Here is a 20,061-nt window from a genome sequence, read left to right on the forward strand (position 1 = left end):
TTAAATATAAGTAAATAAAGGGAATTCCATTTCAAATGATGATGCAGTCACTGCATTCAGTAAGCTGTTATGGATTCTACCCAATTCTACTCCATTCATTTATGCAGACTGCATTTACTCAAATCTGATCCTGTCTTAGAGAAACAAATGGCTTAAATGCACCCTTATACAGCAATTTTATATGTTGTGCTACTGGCAGGCAGTAACCCATGTTGACTGCTTGTTGGGGCTAAGAACATGGACCCAGGTCCAGAACAGTTTGTACCTCACAGGTAGCAAACATTATGTTTTCTGTTGAAACCACATATCAGTGCTCTTTTGAAACTGCTAGTGCACCCAGTTACTTTAATATCCCTAAAAAATTAATAACAAACACGTCAGCACCTTATAATCTAGAGGTACAAAGGTGTGCTCATATCTGCTTATTTCACCAAAAGTGAGTAAAATAGCAATCACAAAACACCAGTTGTTTATATTATTTGTTCTCATGTGCCCATTGCACATATTTTCTACATTATAAGAATTCTAAGGAAATACGGCAACATGGTTTTTTTTTAAAAAGTAATATATACAGGGCTATTTTTCGGCTGGAACTCACCGGAATTCAGTTCTAGCATCTCTTGGGTGGGTGCCATTGCCATTACAAGAGAACAAGGGAGGAGTTCATGGTGAGTTCCGACACCTCTTTTTATAGGAAAAATAGCACTTCATATATAGAGATATATAGATAGAGAGAGAATCAAATATGGAAGGGTGATATTAAACAGAGTGTGGCACCTCTGTGAATACAGTGCAGATATACACATAGCACATACTGTTCACTCTGGTACAACAGGAAAATTCAGCCTCAGTGAGCAAAATCATGAATAAGTCATAGGTATACGGCAAAGAATAAGTTTACCTTGTCATCATGATATGGCCTAGTGAAACCCGAGGCTGTCTCTATTAGATGCCACAAAGGTGAAACTCCTCCCAAATTACTCTTCTAAATTTTTCAAGGTGTTCAAAGGTTATAACTATTTATTTCTTCATGGATCTTGGGCTCAATTGCAGACCTGTGGTTCCTCTGAGCAGTGAAAACTCAAGCTGTTGCTGTTCACTGTAGCCGGGATGGTCAGAGCAAGGGAAGGGAGGACTTTGCCACTCTTTAGTATTTCTTTTTCCTATACAAAAGAGAGATGTGGAATCAGGAAAGCACAGTGAACCATGGAGTATATAATACCAAATTTGTTTGCCTCTTGTATATTTCATTTTAATTAGACCTTGGGATAGAAATATTAAAAAGAAAAGGATTGCATGTCCTAGCCTCTGCCCTTTTGAAAATTCTAAGGCATATTGATAAAATGTTTTAAATATTTAAGAAACTTTAACACAATTCTTCCCTCCATGAGTGCAGCTAAGAATGGAGTAGCAGGGATCAGCATGGATCTCAATGGAGTCCTCTTTCCTTTTCCCCTAATCATGACTGCATGTGCACTTCGGTGCATCACTCATTACTACAAATGGGAGGACGATGCATTCCTCCCATATATGCACCCAGACAACTCTCTTCTCCCTAGGGCTCTGGAATATTTACTTTGCAGGCTAGGAAATTATCAGGATGGGCAGAAAAGAGAGTTCTGTTGAACCCATTTCTAATCAATCACTTGTTTATGAAGTTACAGATAGGTAGCCGTGTTGGTCTGCCATAGTCAAAACAAAATAAAAAAATTCCTTCCAGTAGCACCTTAAAGACCAACTAAGTTAGTTCTAGGTATGAGCTTTTGTGTGCATGCACACGAAAGCTCATACCTAGAACTAACTTAGTTGGTCTTTAAGGTGCTACTGGAAGGAATTTTTTTATTTTGTTTTGTTTATGAAGCTTTGCCCTTTCTCTGTGCATCTGGGAAGTGCTTCTGAGGAAGAGCATCCATCTATTTATTGGAAGAACCAGTAGGGTAGTTAACACACCACAATTACCTTTTGCTGCTTTGTGTGTAGGAGTTACACTTTTCTTGATAGTTGTGTGTCGTTCATTCATTTATTGAAAATTGACTATCACAGAACTATTGTGGTTTTCTTTGTGCAGCTAAAATCTAAAACAAACTTTGCAGAGATATTTAAAATGGTAGAATATAATAGAACTAATATAAATATATATACTTCTATGTGGCTATGTGTACACATACTACTACTGTAATTATATTTTTAGCTAAGTGTGCATAACCCCTACTGTTATGTGTTTTAATTTGCAGTTTCATAACTTTGTTGTTATGGTCCTTGGAAGTTTTAATATGGAAGATATATGCTGGGTTTAAAAATAAATAAATAAATGTTTAAAAATAACAATAATGTTCCTAATATGTCCAACATGAAATATCTAGGGGTGATATTTCATGAATTGTGATGTATAGATTTGTGTTTCATGTAAAACATCTGGGATCTTTTTACAAAAAGTTTCCCTTTTTTATTTAGTTCCTTGCTAATACCTTCCAAGGTTACAAAGAAAAAAAACCAGTGAAATAAATGTTGTTTTAGGTGGATCACTTATTAAACACATTTCCACATAAATTCACATAATTGTTTTAATTTCCATTTGCTTCTGCCTTTGAAATGCATAAAATCATTTAAAAAAAAAAAAAAATCTTGTGCAATGTAGCTGAATTTAAAATTATTCTAAACCCGAGCTCAGATGCACATTTCCCTTAGCTTGCAAAGAATTAATCAGAAATAAGAAAGAGCTGCAGTGGAAATTTCATTCCAACAAGTGCCAAAATTAATGTGTGTTTAATGCTTAGGCTGGGGTTTAGAATAAGCTTTTACACTTGACTGAACTGTGCAGCGCAGTAGATGATAGATAATTATTAGAGGCACCTTAGCAACATGGAATGATTGGCACTGTGAAATGGTGAGAATGAGCTGCTGCCAAAAGTGATGGCTGCCAATTGCACATGTGTAATTTAGAGGATGGATCAAAGTGAGAAATTTGCTTTTCATTATACACTGGAGTTCCCTTGGGTTTCTGCTGACACTTGCACAACAGAGACCTTTTTATAGCAACAAATATAGCTTCAGATAATAGGAGAGCAGGATGCAGGGACAGGCACTTTAATTTCACACCATTTGTAAAAAGAGGATTTTTTCCCCCCTCGGTGCACATATGATCTCTTTGAAAGATTGTATGCATGTCAAGTTGCTCACTGAAGGAGTAAATGAGTTTGGCCTTTTGCCAATCAGGGGAGGGGCAAATGGCTTACAGGGCATATATAGAGACCTCCAAGCTTATTTAGGCAATTGATAATCTCTTCAGATATCTCAGCTGTCAGTTTTCAAATATTTATCTACGGCATAGAAATGAAATTATAACCATTATGTCATAAAATTGCATTGTTTCTCAGATATGGTTATGGTGTTGCTTTTAGGCAGATACTGCATCACAAAAAAATGCTTCTGTATTACTGCTACAAGCAGACGTTCTGAGTTTTTTTAGTTAGCACAATGAATGTATTGCTTCTGGTGAGCAGAGCAAGCTATCACAGGGATGCTCAGCTCGTACACATCAGTGTGGAAGAACAATGGCATAGTTTGCCGTAGTGCAGTTACAGAAGCATTTTGTTCTGGCAAGTAGGGCAAAACTAGGCAGCAGAAAATACATTGTAGTGGGACGAGCTCAGAACTGGACCTGTTGCCTTGTATCAATACAACAAGCTGTGCATTGCTTTAAGATAGTAATATCCTAGGTATTCTAAAAGTGATGGATATTGTTACAGTTGAACTCTACAGCTGCAATTCTATAAATACTTACCAGTCAGATACTGCCTTATGATCGCATTTGAATAGTCTGTAAGGCACTTTATCCGATTATATTGAATATTGTGATTGATGTTTATGCATTTTTCACAAACCAAATTAATTTTCACTTTTTTAAAATTTAAAAAACACATGATAGAATAGTCTGTTTTAGGTTTCAGAGAAACATGAATTAAGCATGTCAATTAATCTAAAAAATAAAATCACATGTTCTTCCTCACTAGAGTTTTATAATGCCACTTTATCCATAGTTTTCTAGTGAGGAAGGATGCTGAGAAGGAACCATTATCCAAAAGATAATTTAACAGTAATTTATTTTGGTTTTGGGATCTGAATTGGTTTGTTTGTTTTTAACGGGCAATTTCAAAGCCTGATTTGACTCCAAGCATAGCCCTACTAGATTCAGTGAGCAGATAGCTCCTTCTAGTGGTTGTTTATGTAGTCTTGGAAACAAATACCTAACAAACCATATAATCCTTGACCAGACTGATGTGACATCTTGACTTACCATTAATTTGTAAAAGTAAAATAACTCAAATGGTGCTTCCTGAAAGGTTACTGGCTCTATTACTCCACCATTGTTGAAGGATTTTCAAGCTTCACTTGCTGAAATGTTTGTGTGTGTGTGTGTGTGTGTGTGTGTATTGTATTCATATCTATTTTAAGGGTTTAGCATTTAAATTAGTCCTTATTTTCTCTTGCAATTGTACAATAAGGGTTATGTCTGTACAGAATGTTTGGAAAATGGGCTTTGGATGCTGGAGGCCAAGATTCAAACACCTGCTCACTGCTGAAATTTGACTTTCTCAGCCAAATCCATCTAACAGAGTTGTTGGGAGAATACAAAAAATGAAATTAGAATACCGGTAGTTATGACCTTAGGGGACGCGGGTGGCACTGTGGGTAAAACCTCAGTGCCTAGGACTTGCTGATCGCAAGGTCGGCGGTTCGAATCCCCGCGGCGGGGTGAGCTCCCGTTGTTTGGTCCCAGCTCCTGCCCACCTAGCAGTTCGAAAGCACCCCTAAGTGCAAGTAGATAAATAGGTACCGCTTTCTAGCGGGAAGGTAAACGGTGTTTCCGTGTGCGGCGCTGGTGCTGGCCAGATGCTGCTTAGTCACGCTGGCCATGTGACCCAGAAGTGTCTCCGGACAGCGCTGGCTCCCGGCCTCTTGAGCGAGATGAGTGCGCAACCCTAGAGTCGGACACGACTGGCCCGTACGGGCAGGGGTACCTTTTTAGTTATGACCTTCTTGCAAGGAAAGGTTTTGCAGAAATATTTAAGAGCAACAAGCACATATACTGACATGGCAAAGATACTGACATTTCCTTCTATAATTTCTGTCTTAAGGACTCACCTTTAAAAGCTGTACAGATGCTATGGGTCAATCTGATTATGGACACCTTTGCCTCTCTTGCTCTGGCTACGGAACCTCCTACAGAGTCGTTGCTGCTAAGGAAACCATATGGCCGAAACAAGCCCCTTATCTCCCGTACTATGATGAAGAACATTTTGGGCCATGCTGTGTACCAGCTCACTCTCATTTTTACCCTCCTTTTTGTTGGTAAGATTATCTAGCCTTTTTATTGCTAACTTTAACAAACTGTGGTAGAACTACAGGATTGTATTGCTTTGGGTTTCAAACATGCTTTCCATGCCTTTTTTGATCTGTAGATGTGACACAACCTGTTGCCAAGAACACAGACTAGCTCAGCGATCCAATCCACAGAGCTACTCTCGTGGCTTGTATACATGTGGTAGGACTTCACCTCATAGAAGACAATATTTTGAGATCAAATTGGCCGCAACATTATTGATTATAGATGTCAGTATGTTCTGGCATAGGCATTGGGTGTGTATCCTGAATCAACCAATCTATTTGCTGGAAGATTTTTCCATCACGTTTAGAATTATTCCTGGGTTTAGGATCACCCAATGACATGCATCAATTCTGGGCAATCCATCCAGCATGCCTTTGGGGGGGGGGCGTTATGGCCGCCCCTGTCTGAGCATTCAGACAGAAGTCTTCCCCCAGGACACTTTAATGGGGTACCCTGAGACTTCAATACCCTGATACTTCAACTGAGGAGATGGAGGTGTGGTTCTGACTCAGCCCCTCTGCCAGACTGACCCAACCCAATGCCTTTTTTTTTTTTTTTTTTTTTGCCAACAAACTGTGGCTATGAGGTAGGCAAGATCTCCAGACAAGCCCAATTTTCTGCAGGGAAATTCCTCCCTGGCCCTGAATATGGCAACCATATAATTCCATAGCAAAGTCTTGTGCTCATGTTGATTGTTCCCTTCAGGAATTGCCAAACATTAGGGTGGGTGGGAGAGACGTCTGTTGCTGACAATGCTTAAGAATACTCCCCAAGTAACACCCTCCTGAGCCACCATATTCTTGTGTATTATGTCCTCTACTGGAAATATAAAATGTCAGATGAGCAAATCTACAGCTGCCATGGACGTATGGCAGCCCTAGCAAATCTATACTCTCAGTGTGTTGGGGGGTTTTCCGGAGTTGTAGCAGTAACTTCTATAAATTATGGATTGCGTTCAAGTAACTTGGATCCAATTACTGTAACTCAGTTTGAAATTAACTGAAATGAACTTAAGTTAGGAATGTCTATTAACTTTAATGGGTCTACACTGGAAGTAGTGGATACAATACTTCCCGCCCATTGTATTTCTTAAACTTTCTGCTTGTTAATTTCATTCCCTCAGGTTTTAGGGTCACTACATGTGTCACTAAATATTTCATTGAAGCCCATGATTGAGTTTCTCTGCCTTTTTTAAACTAATAGCAAACAGGAAGGGGGTGCTCTAGATCAGAACCATGGTGCAGAGGGAAATAATTAATCCTTTCTCCCATACTTTTTTTTTTTTTGCTAAAAATTCATTCCCAACAAGCCCTCTCTTTACCCACTAAGAGCAGCAAATAGCAGCTTAGGGTGCAAATAAGAACGTGAGGAAAGAGAGGAAATATTCAAGCTGAAAGGGTTAATCCTCTCCAGGTTGTGGTGCTGATTCATATAATTTCACTGTGGCTGCTGATCATAAATAAATAAATAAAAATTGAAGAGGATCCCAATACCACGATTCAAATCCATGTTTAGTGTACCCTTCAGTTTGCCTTTTAGTATTATCTGCACATCATGCATTATGAACTGTTATCAAGTTCTTTCCTTGTATTAGTTTTTAAGCTAAAATTAATAAATGCTTTTGTTTGCTACACTCCATTAATTTTAATAAATAACATTTCATCTAGTTAATAGTCAGGTGCTACCCAAAAATAAGTGATCCAGATGTGGAGCTCAGTCTAATACTTTTCACAGTAAAACTTCTTTTCAATACTATCATTTAGCAATAATTTCATTGCTAAATAAATAAATAAATTCAGCTGAATGCTATAGTGCTTCTAATGTATGTATTTTTTATTGTTCTTCTTAATGGTTTTAGCAATGTGCTTCTGAAATTCTTTTTTCAATTGTTTTATCATCAGCTTGCATTTATTTTGTCAGAGTTTGTGCTTCTTGTTCTCTTCATTTGGGCAACACTTCTACTTGTTATTCTTGCCTTATATAGCTCTTTTGCTTCTGCTCATAAACCACATTGACATCTTCTTGGATTTGTTGGTACTTTCCTGAACTATCCTGGACTGTGGTATAAATTCCAGCTGAGATTCTATTATTGTAATTTTAAATCACCTCCAAACATCCTGGAGGGAATTGACCCTTTTGGTTCTCCCTTTTAACTTCCTTTCAATGAATTCCTTCATTTGGAAAAGTTTCCTCTTTTAAAGCATCCCTGTTGCCTAGTCTAGGTAACTATCCCCTTCAGTGTATGTTAAATTTTGTAGCACAGAAGTAACTGTTCCAAATTACTTCATCAACAGTCACATCAGGTTCTGAACACCTCTCAGTATTGCTTCCCTTCCAAATGGTTTTATTGCTGATTCTTTCAAGACATACTCACTTATTGCTTCAAGAAGTTTTGCCTTGTTGTCAGGACTTGAATATGCATTTATCCCATCAATGTGAGAGTAGCTGAAGTCACATGTTATTACCAGACTGTCTCCCTGATTTATTTCTCCATCTCAACATCATTCTCAGTGTTTTGGTTTGAATGGATGACAAATATGACTATGTCTTGAATTCCAGGACTTTTGGTCCTAGTATTTTCATTTCTGTGAGTTCCATGGAGGAGTTTATTAGAATCATTTTATCTCACTTGCAACACCATACATAATATTCCTTTGCTTGTTTTTTCTATGGAGTTTGTATACAGAGATTACTTTATCATACTGCTTTGCTTCATGCTACCAGGATTCAAACATGGCTATTATATTTATTATCTTATTAGCACTCTAGCTCCCCAGTTCTGGCTTGAAGGCTTCTAGTATTAGCATATAAATACCTATGCATTTATTCCTTTCCAGGTGACCTTTCTGTGCACATTTCCCCCTGTGAACCTTCAGTACCTTCAGAACAGATGTCATGTTCTTCTGTATTCTATTGCCAAGTTATATTCTATTCCCATTTGGATGATCTGGAACATTTACAACTTAATTCCTGAGCAATGAATCATCTTGAACTGGATGCTCCCCAATTCCTTTCAGCTTTCCTCCAGAATTGAGTTTAAAAGCTGTTTTGCAAGCTTTTTGATATACCGTATTTTTCGCTCTATAACACGCACCTGACCATAACACGCACATTGTTTTTAGAGGAGGAAAACAAGGGAAAAAACATTCTGAATGAAACAGTGGATGTATCATTTTTGGGCTTCATGCTGTGGCCACAGACATGTGATCTGATGGTGAATTTGGGGTGACCCAATGCAAAAATCCTGAGAATTCCTGTGGATCCATGCTTTGTAACCACGTTTTTGCACCATTGCAGCCCCAGGCAACAGTGGGTGCGTGATTTTTTTGGTGCAGGCTGTAGCCATGGACATGCTATGTGATCTGATGGTGAATTTGGGGTGACCCAATGCAAAGATCCTGAGAATCCCTGTGGATCCATGCTTTGTAACCACGTTTTTGCACCATTGCAGCCTCAGGCAACAGTGGGTGCGTGATTTTTTTGGTGCAGGCTGTAGCCATGGACATGCTATGTGATCTGATGGTGAATTTGGGGTGACCCAATGCAAAGATCCTGAGGATCCCTGTGGATCCATGCTTTTTAACCACGTTTTTGCACCATTGCAGCCCCAGGCAACAGTGGGTGCGTGATTTTGGGGGGGGGGCAGGCTGTAGCCATGGACATGCTATGTGATCTGATGGTGAATTTGGGGTGACCCAATGCAAAGGTCCTGAGGATCCATGTGGATCCATGCTTTTTAACCACGTTTTTGCACCATTGCAGCCCCAGGCAACAGTGGGTGCGTGATTTTTGGGGGGGGGGGCAGGCTGTAGCCATGGACATGCTATGTGATCTGATGGTGAATTTGGGGTGACCCAATGCAAAGATCCTGAGGATCCATGTGGATCTATGCTTTGTAACCACATTTTAAGTGGGGAGCGAAGGAAAAACAAATAAGGGACATGAGAGGGGTGTGCAGAGAAGCAGCTGGCTAAGAATGCAGGAGAGGGATTTAACGGGAGGGAGGAAAGAAAGGCAAAAGTTTCCCCCCACCCAAGCCAGCCATCTCTCTCTCTCTCTCTCTCTCTCCCCCCTCCCTCCCTCCCTCCCCCTCTTTCTCTCCCTCCCCCCTCTCTCTCCCTCCCCCACCCCCTCTCTCTCCCTTCCCCCCTCTCTCTCCCTCTCCCCCAGCAGCACAGAGAGGAATTCCCCTCTGCTTGCCTGGAGGGGAGGGGCTTTCCCTGCTCTTTGTTCCGTTTCAGCAAACACAGCAACGAAACAGAGGAGGGTGGGCAGTAAGACCCTGAGGCAGAATGCAGGAAAGCAGCTGCTTCCTCTTTTCAGTTTTCCCTTCTCCGTGAAGCGCCGCAATTCGATTTTTGCCTGATTTTTCGGCTCCAGGGACCACACATTCGCTCTATAACACGCACAGACATTTCCCCTTCCTTTTTAGGAGAAAAAATCTGCGTGTTATACAGGGAAAAATACGGGTAAATCATTGGCAGTTTGGTTCCATTGCAGTTCAGGGGGGAGCCTGTCTCATTTGTACAGGCTTGGCTTGCTCCATAATGTTCCCCAGTACCTAATAAATTTAAGTCCTTCTTTGAACACCAGCACTTCATTCATCCGATGAGACCCCTCAACTCTGAATGTCTAGCTGGCTCTGTGTGTGAAACAGATGGCATTTCTAAATATGCAGCCTTGGAGGTCTTGGACCTCAGCAGACTTCAGTAGCAAATAGAAATAAAAAGCTTCATGACTGGTTATTTACTGTTACTGTTGCTGTCATTGCTGCTATTATGACTACTATCTTGCTGACATGGTGATGTGATTGTTCTATGGTACATTGAACTGTCCACAATGGTTTTTTTTTTTTTTTGTTCATTTATTTTTTTGTTTCCTCCTTATAATCAGGTGAAAAAATGTTCAAGATTGACAGTGGCAGGAATGCACCACTCCACTCTCCGCCTTCTGAGCACTACACTATCATCTTCAATACCTTTGTTATGATGCAGCTGTTCAATGAAATCAACGCACGCAAAATCCATGGTGAAAGGAATGTTTTTGATGGCATCTTTAGAAACCCTATATTTTGCACTATTGTACTGGGCACATTTGTTGTGCAGGTAATCATTATACAGTGTTAACGCAGCAAAATATTGTTTGCACGTTCCACTGTAAACTCTTCACCCTCTTCTCACTAGATTCTTTGAAAATCCAAAGGCATGTTAGGTATAAATAAACTGCTGATTTATCCACCATTAAGATAGATGTTATGATTTTTCTCCTGTTGTTTCCTTCCTGATTGTCTCAGTTCAATCCTCCCTTATTTTTATCCTGCAATCTATTTATTGCTTTCTCTTTCAAGGCTTCATCTGTTATGTCTTTTCCTTTCATGTGTTTATATTATGGAGATATATTCATTTTGCTCTTCTTCCCCTTCTAAAATCCAAGAGCCATATTATGTGAAGGAAGATGAGAAGAAGCAAAGGAGCTGGAATATATTATATTCCTTTTGAAATTCTTGTCAGTACTAAAATGTGTCTGGTTATTTTTGAGACAGCACAATACAAAGTATATTAATAAGTAATCTTGAAATATAATAAATCTCATGATGACAGACTTCATTTGGTAGAGAAAATGCTTCTTCATAATCTTTTTCAAATATCTTACACTTTAAATTTAACAGCCAGTCTTGGATAGTCTGCTGCCTTGTGATAGCAAAAGCAGTATTTCTGAAATAGCCTGCCTTGGGTTAAATGCAAGCGTAGGTCAGTGGAGTGATTCTGCCTGCCATAGGAGTAAGGAGGATTGGAAGCTGTACTGTTTTGATAGGCTATGACTGGGGTGGTGGGGATGACCCTGGAGATGAACTCAATTGAAACTTAGCATGTACCTCAATGAAATGCAACAAGCAATTAATAACATTTGAGAGAATATTGAATAAAACCTCTTAACATGTCACAACTACTTTAGGTAGGTAAATATGAACAGAAGTTAGAATATTGGTGAAGCAGTGCTGCTGTTACAACTATCACAAAACATACATGAGATTCCTCCCCCCCCCACCCCTTGGGGAGCTTCAGGCTCAGTGTTATATTTTTATGGTAGCAGTGGGGCTGGCTCAGCCATTAGGCAAACTGGAGCAGCAGTTCCATGAGCACCCCACTGGTGTTCCACAAGGGGTGCCAGTATCTGCTGAAATCACACGGAATCTCGCAAACACACAATAGCTCATGCAATTTGGGCATGTTAGGTATAAATTGGGTGAGATCTCACCTGGAATTGGTTCCAAATGTGGGCGCTGCTTCTCCGCCTGCAGCAGAGGGGGCAGGGCAGGCCGAGAGGTGGCGCTGGCGGCAACAGGCATGGCACTTTCCATTTCGGTCTCCCTAGGCAGCTGAGTGGTGGGAATATTCAAACTATGTTGGTTCTTCCAACATGAATGTTTTTGAAATTCAGTTGAGGAGTTCAGTTTTCCCAGTTCCCTCCCACTTGCAATTAAAAAAATAAAAACTCTGTTTAATGTCGGTCTGACAAATAGGCTGCAACGCTTTCCCCGATGTTTAGTTTTCTGTGTGCAGGGACCAAGCTACACCTGTAACCTGATCTTGCAATCCCAGAAAGAAGTTTGCATATTAGCACAATAAGGAATGGTTCACAGGTCTCTGAAGTTGACCAGCAGCTGATGTGGGAGCCAGGATAGAGTTCCCACAGAGCTGTCTATGGAGAGTGGAGTCAGTGTTACCAATGCAGAGCCATTTGCCCTTTCCCCAGGGGTTTGCTGGTCTATCTGTGATGTGAGGTCATCTGTCCTTCCCAATTTTCTCTTAGGCTGGTGTGCTTGGGACACTTTGAGAGCTTTGTCCCAGGTGCTGTTCCCACACCTTCATATGAGAAACTGCTGCAAGTCTCCCTGCTGACTGAAACTCCCCTTTACCTCACAGTTCATTGCTTCCTTGGGAACATTTTACTTTTAAACCTACATTCATTTATTTTGCTGCCACCTTCTTGACCTTAGATTCCCTCTACTAGCAAAGTGAGTGGTGCCATTCTGGGAGTATACTCAGTGGTAAACCTGAGTTTGCTTCTGTGAAATAGCTCTATCCCTTCTGCAGTCTATTCTCTGCTCTTTCTTATAAAAAAATCATTTGCTAATTTGTTCAAGAAGATTGACCAGCTCCACCTATCCTCTCATGCTCTCCTTTCCCTTGTAATAAGAAGTTGCTTTCTTGGCTATTTATTCTCCTGTTCTTCACCCCTTCCAGGCTAGATTTTGCTCTTTTCACTCCACTGAAGGTTATCAGGTTTTAAAATATTCTTCCTACCATTTTGTGAGGCCTCTTTGTCATCGTGATCCTTCTTCACTTCTCTGCTGCGTCTTCATACTGTTGATCATACCATCTCCTTTACTTTCTTTCCTTTGGGCTTCCCTCATATTTTTCTCTTCTTATTCCCATTCAATATTTCTGATTCATCCTTTGCTGTGTTATCATTCATACTTTTCTACTCTGCTCACTGTTTGTTCTTGTGACTTTTTCTTCTACCATTGTATTGATTACCATCATCCATATTATTCTTCCTTGGCTGATAGTCTGTGTCTACAGTAGTCAATCCAGAATCTCTCCATAAAATGAATCAGCCTAATTGCCACCATCTACCTAAGTCTATGTATCAGGGCACTGTCACATTTGCTGAACATCAAAGTTTTGGGCCTTCCATTTAAGGCTCTCTCCACCTTTCTACTCTTCTCTCCCAACTTTTTGCTGAACTGTTACCTGAACAGGCTTAAGTGCTGATTTTCCTGTCCCTTCTTCTTTTTCACAGGCTGATCAACCACTTTTATGTTTTTCTCCCATTTCCCTTTCCCATGTTACTCTCTATGTCAAGTACAACTTCCCCAAACTTGTTTATTCTGCAAATAATTTATTGAATCACTGTACATACTCTTGTTGACATTTCCATTCCACCTTAAGGAACAGGGATGTGGAATTGTTGTGTGTCACATGTCTGTTTACATTCCAGCACAGTATGCTGGGAACCTCCGTTTCTGTATAGCTTTTGCTTTTGCTGTTCTCTCTGAGACGACAGAGAGAGACGACATGTTTCTTTGTTCTGATTTATAATTAATAAATCTGTAGCCGTAGTATAACTTCACAAGCCTCACGCCTATTCTGTATGCACAGTACACTCTGCTAATAGCATGCCCTGGCTTCTCAAGTCCGGGTCGCTGATTTACATTGGAGCACAGGCCGATGGAAGGAGACGTCCGAGCTGGGGCTTGCCAGCTGGCCTCCCAGCCTCTGCATGTCGACAACTCTCACAAGTCTGCACCACCTTTCCTGTTCTCCTTCCCAAATCCTCCATTATCTCCCAGTATCAATATTTTGCCCTTATAGCATGTGCTTTCAATTTTCTGAGCCATGTCTATTATTTGATTTGTGTGTTCAGCTCAGAATAGCAGTTCTTATGCTGTCTAAAGAAAATAAATTATCATTAGTAATAGTTGGAGAATGTTCAAAAGCTATAATAGGTAAATATGGTTGGGCTTTATATAGCACTTATTCTGACAAGATCCCTCAGCAGTTATACACATAGTTGTAGAGTATATATGAAAATGATGATAGGTATATTTTAGCCTCAATCCAGCAAAATTTAGTCATGACGAAGTCTCATCAGCATCTCTGGGAGTTTAAATTAGTTGTGATTAACTTGCACTGATGCTTTCAATGGGTCTTAGTCATGACTAACTTTACCTGAAGTGCAGGGCCCTCCTGTATATGTGGACAGTTTCATTTGATCATGACTCATATTTTGTCTGTCACCCTCTTGCAAGGAGCAGAAAGTAAAATAATTAATGATAGCATTCACACCTGGAAAGAAAGCTTGTAGAAAAGTATCAGAACAAAAAACTTGCATCTCTCTGTCCTTTCCCCCCTTTTTTGATTAGTAATTGCACCTTTTATTTTTCTTTCTGCTTTCCCATTGCAGATAGTAATTGTACAGTTTGGTGGTAAACCTTTTAGCTGTTCCCCTTTGGAGCTTGACCAGTGGATGTGGTGTGTGTTTATTGGATTAGGTGAACTTGTATGGGGTCAGGTAAGGACTACTTATTTTATATAATTACAAAGAAAATCACACATTTTATAGTAAGGCTGCAATTCTATCAACACTTACTTGGGGATCCCACTCAGGGCTGTCTTAAGCATATGCAGCGCCAGGGTGCAAAGATCCGCCCAGCGCCCCAACCCCCAGGAATGCTCAGTCCCAGATGCGCAGGAGGGTGGAGCCGGCCAGCCGCCTCAGCATCTCACTGGCTCGGTCACCCCCGAACTCGCAGCACAGAGCCGCCCGCAAAAGAGCCCACCACAGCGCTCCAACCAATGGATGGGCTCTTCCCCAGACTCAACTCTTGGGCCCCGGACTCTTGGCCTGGCACTCCTGAGAGCCCCCACCCTTAGCGCCTATGGGTAAGACAGCCCTGGTCCCACTGAAGACAGTGGTGCTTACTTCTGAGGACACATGCGGAAGGATTGTGGTGTAAACAATTTTATTCGTATATTAAAGGTGAGTGTTGCAAATGACTTGGCTAGTATTTTTTTTAAAAAATGTAATTGTCACTGACGTCAAATGAAATTCAGTAAAGCATGTAAATGCTTCACATTCTTCTAGGGTTTGAAATATAGATGAAGGCCACACTCTGAATCCCTTTGTGGTTGTGAGATTCACATTGCTGCCTATGGTTGATGGACCCTTATTTTATTTTATTATTTCATCCCACCCTTCCTCAAATATGCTTGGGCAGCATACACACACTCCTCCCATTTTGTCTTCATAACAACCCTGTGAGATAGGAGAGGTTGATAGTGTGTGTCAGGCCCACAGTAAACTACATAATCAGGAAGTATGTCTCCACAGTTTAAGCCTAATAGTCTAATGACCACAAAACCTTGGCTCTTGAATGGCCCAGGACTCTTTCATCACCTACAGCAAACAGTAAGGAAACCCTGTTTTAGCAGAAATTCAGATTTTCTGAATTTCAACCAACGTTAGTTGCTTCATTTATATTACTATTTCTAGGCTGCTTTTCTGCCAAATACTTCCAAATGATACATAGTTGTTTGGAGCTGCTATCAGATCCTGACAATTAATGCACTGAATGAAGCTTGCAACTGTGCTGAAAGCTAATGTTTCCTAATATCTTTCATATATTATCTGCTGTTAACTAATATATGCAAATTGTATCCTAAAATGTCCTCACCAGAAAAGGATGACAGGGACATGAGTTCCAAGAAAAGTTGAGAAGTTCACCCTGTAATTAGAACATGTACAGTAAAGACAAAACACTTGAAAGCAAATGAGCCAGAATTCAAATGCAGAAGTCCATTATTTTCAATGGAATTCATATTTCTAAAAGTCACACTTACAAGGTGACTTGTAAGGTACTTAGACTTTTGAATTCCCCTCCTCCTTGAAATTATGGTTGCAGTTTTCCTCCTACTCTTTGAAACCAGTATTGAGAATCACAGTCATGCTGGAAAGTTTGAAAATGTAGGAGCCCTGCTGGATCAGGCCAAAGGCTTCTCTACACCAGCTCCCTTTTCCCCACAGCGGTCAACCAGATCCCTGAGGGCAGGACATGGGGGCTTGGCCACACAGGGTCAAGGATGGCATATTTCCCATGCCCCAAGGCCTTCTTTCAGATGTGCCCTGTGGGTCAGCACAGTGATTGCACAATTTCCTGGAGCCCTAAATTCAGTCTCTTGGAGTTCATACCCAGTCTAATGTGTAATTTATTTTAAAGAACTTCAGCACATGTGTCCACAAAACAGCCTGTTCAGGCTGAATGTTCACTGGCATGTTATACATTGCATCTCAGAGAACCACTTCTGTGGATAATAATATTTGATTTCTCCCTCTTCCAATGTTTTACCATCCAAGAAAAAGTGATGAGATAAGGATGTAATGCCAGCTACATCTTCATGGACAGATCATCTGTAAAAGTTTCTCTATCTACACACCCCTCCAGGTCTCTGCATGGAGATTTCTAGACTCTCCTGTGCCTAGCCAAAAAGCTGGCAGGGGGATGAGTGCCTAATGCCATGAGCAGTTTCCATTGGCTCATATTAGTTGGGTTGGAATGAGGGTTCTATAGATCTGTTTCCAGTCTATGCCAGTTTTGCAAGTTTTCATTCAGGTTTGTTCCATCCTGTTTCCATATTAAACTGCAATTTTTAATTTTAAAAAAAATCCAGACAAATTTCACACAAAATACTCATGTCCTGTTTCCCTCTGAGCTCTTTGATTCAGACCAGGAGGAGGAGACACCTGAGGATGAGCACGTAAAAGGAAAGAGGGGTGAGGCTATGCTGGAGAGCCCTCAAGACAAAGCCCCTAGCTGCCCCCCTCCAGTTCACCTGGAACTACTGATGAGGCAGTAGACCCAGGACCTGCTCCTTCCCTGCCTGTAGAGATTGCTTCATAAGATGTAGAGTAAAGATCTTTGGGCTGATGTGAATTCCTTGGCAAATGACAATATATATTTTGTTTGTCCTCGATTAAACTTGTAGTTTGTCTAATACAGACACGATTTTCACATACTCTCTACAAATGGTGCTCAATGGCATAATTCTAAAACTTACTTTCAGATCATTGCAACTATCCCAACGAGTAGGCTAAAATTTTTAAAGGAGGCAGGAGGTCTTACATTAAAAGAAGAGGCGCCCGAAGAGGAGATGAATGAAGATGTAGAAGAAATTGACCACGCAGAAAGAGAACTTCGGCGTGGGCAAATCCTCTGGTTCCGAGGGCTCAATAGAATCCAGACCCAGGTATGTTGTGCTACAAGGTTGGGGATATATTCTCCCCCAAACTGCTTTACATTTAGACAAAATAATTATATACCCTTAGTCCATACTGCAAAGCTCTATGTAGCTCTGATATGAGCAGGAACTGTTGTTGTATTTCTGTGACAGGGAATGCTTTGCATATTCAAACCACTGAATATTTGGAGGATTTCACAGTGCTGAGATGTGGACCTCCACAGGTGAATCAAAGCTTCTGTGTATTATTGAGTAGGACAACATCAAGTGGGCTGCAACCCTGTTGCTTGGAGGCAGGAAAACATCACTCCCTTTTCCTGCCTTGCCTGGAGCAGACCTATAACTTGCTTGTGCTTTTCTGGCCTGGTTTAATTGTTTAGAAATGTGAGTCTTGAGTGTTGGATGAGTGTGTGAATGGTATGCCTCTATCCCTGTGTTTGTTCTAGTGTTTCTGTGGGTGTATTCAAAGCTTTTGTAGTTTATTTCCCCTCTGTGTTTTTGGCTGTTAGTCCCCTTCTGCCTGTTGTGGCGTGACCATTGCTCCCCTGTAAACATCCCCCCCAATCAATTATTGACCTATTCCAAGTCAATTTCTCCATTTATTAATTGATAATTTGGATTCCGCCTTCCCACAATGGATGGTAAATTATTCAAAAACAATTGATTAGTTATAAAATTAATTCTGATTGACCCACAAATTAATTTTAAAGCCTTAGCGCAGACAAGAAATGTTTAACTGATTAACTTACTGAACCAGAGTTAGTGCATTCTTCTTGCTGCCTCTGGAAATAAAATGCCTAAAGTTTTATAGAAGAGCTCTGTTCTCAAGTGAGTTAAATATTCCATTGTAGTGATTATGTTGGCCAGCCTTCAGGCAATAGGGGGATTACAGCTCATTTGGTGTTGTCCTAGTGGCCCCTATACTCTTCAGGTGTGGGCAGCAGTCCCCCTTCACCAGTGTCGCTGGGCTTGGAAAGAGAATAGAAAGTATAAAGCACAGAAAGAACGTTTCCTTAACCTACAAGTCATATACAAGTAAACTAGCAAAATCTGAAAGAAATATATGCAAGCTTGCAATATAAACAGCATACTTAGTTCTGTAACTTTGCATTGCAGCTGGAAGCTACTGTGGTACATCAAACATTTCTGTGTTGCACTATTTCTGTTACTCTATTCATTCATTAAAAAAAAAGGATAATCTTGTATTGTTTCCCAGGAGTTTTGCATGAGTCTTTTTGAAGCTAATGAATCCTTTGTTTTGCACCATCAAAAATTGATATTTGAATATATATACATATATATATATATAGGGGACGTGGGTGGCGCTGTGGTCTAAACCACAGAGCCTAGGGCTTGCCGATTAGAAGGTTGGCGGTTCGAATCCCCATGATGGGGTGAGCTCCCGTTGCTCGGTCCCAGCTCCTGCCAACCTAGCAGTTCGAAAGCACGTCAAAGTGCAAGTAGATAAATAGGTACCGCTCCAGTGGGAAGGTAAACAGTGTTTCCTTGCACTGCTCTGGTTCGCCAGAAGTGGCTTAGTCATGCTGGCCACATGACCCGGAAGCTGTATGCTGGCTTCCTCAGCCAATAAAGCGAGATGAGCACCGCAACCCCAGGGTCGGCCACAATGGGACCTAATGGTCTGGGGTCCCTTTACCTTACACACACACACACACACACACACACACACACACGTCTGTGATAAACTTGAAATAGGGTTAACCTTGTTCTTTATCTTGTCAGCAAAACCTTGAGAGCTAGAAGCTAAAAAAAGTTTTTCCATATGTTGTATTACTGCATTTATTTTAATCAGAGAAGTTGGGAATGGCACCAGGATTCTTCCTTTTTCTGCTTGTAACAAAAAAATAATAATTGTTTTACTATAATATGAGAAAAAAGCTAAGCATGATAAATATATCCAAGTCAGTAGAAAAAAAAGATGGAAGCAGATTTATTAAAATTTGCAACAAAATTTGTTTACTAAAAAATGTTTAAATCATGTGGGTTTCTTTTTTCTGCTCTCTGAATAGGGGTGTTTGTCACTGCAGTAAAGTGTGAAGGTAGCACTAAAAATAGTCAGTTTCTGGAAGGACTATTTTAGTCAAAGCTTTGAAAAGATGTGCTCCCTATAATGCAATGGAGTAGAAGAAAATGAAAATATTGCTTTGTAAGGTCAAGGCACTTTGGGGGTAAAATTAATCCATCTTGGAAGGTTTATTTTTACAATCAGATTTTTAAAGCAATGTGGTTCTATTCAAGCAAATGCTAGTTCATTTTCTAAAGCAGAAGATGATGTATTTTTAGGGGGGGGCTGTGAATGTTTTTAGTGCAAGAGAAAAATTTCTATTATCCCTTTTCTATTTTTTTTTTTGTAAAGAAATAAAAAAGAATGGAAAAGGAAGCGGTGGGATTGGGTGAATGGGAGTAGACCATAGAGCTGGATAAATTTACATTTTTCACTGTGTAAATAATTAAATGAAGATCTGCTCACTTGGGTTAGAGTAGTGATTTGGGATTACTCTCCGAGAGAGAAAAATATTTAATTATATGCCCAAGTGGGGGGCTATTATCAGCCCTAAGTAATCCTCTAAATGTGAATTATTTTCTTCCTGATGGCTGTAGGAGGAGTATTGTCTGTTGACATTTCTGTCAGGATGTCTTTCTGGTTGTGGTGAGTGTAAACAACAAAGAGCAAATACTGCTCTTAGTTCCTCTTGTAGATTGAGAAATATCCTTTAGTTCTATATACTTTTATCTTCATGATCCATGGAAAATTCTTGTTGTTTACTGTTTAAACCAAAATAAACAATAATGATGTTTTCTTGCTAACCAACACTGTTCACTTTCCTTTCTGCTTAGAAGTAGATGTGT

General features: G+C 40.3%; 1 protein-coding gene across 18 annotated transcripts in view; it reads left to right on the top strand.

Moving 5' to 3' along the window:
- Positions 1-20,061, top strand: part of ATP2B2 (ATPase plasma membrane Ca2+ transporting 2) — a 368,365-nt gene that overhangs the window by 330,805 nt on the left and 17,499 nt on the right. For 17 of the 18 annotated variants that reach the window (XM_081847766.1, XM_081847761.1, XM_081847759.1 and 14 more), the window contains 4 exons: positions 5,139-5,352; positions 10,283-10,494; positions 14,360-14,467; positions 17,017-17,199. In XM_081847766.1, the coding sequence (XP_081703892.1) occupies positions 5,139-5,352; positions 10,283-10,494; positions 14,360-14,467; positions 17,017-17,199 (717 nt within the window). Of the gene's footprint in view, positions 1-5,138; positions 5,353-10,282; positions 10,495-14,359; positions 14,468-17,016; positions 17,200-19,812; positions 19,862-20,061 lie in introns of all 18 variants that reach the window. The other variant, XM_081847763.1, reaches the window with a different exon arrangement.

Source organism: Podarcis erhardii, assembly GCF_964252035.2.
Source record: "Podarcis erhardii genome assembly, chromosome: 2".
Taxonomy (NCBI): domain Eukaryota; kingdom Metazoa; phylum Chordata; class Lepidosauria; order Squamata; family Lacertidae; genus Podarcis; species Podarcis erhardii.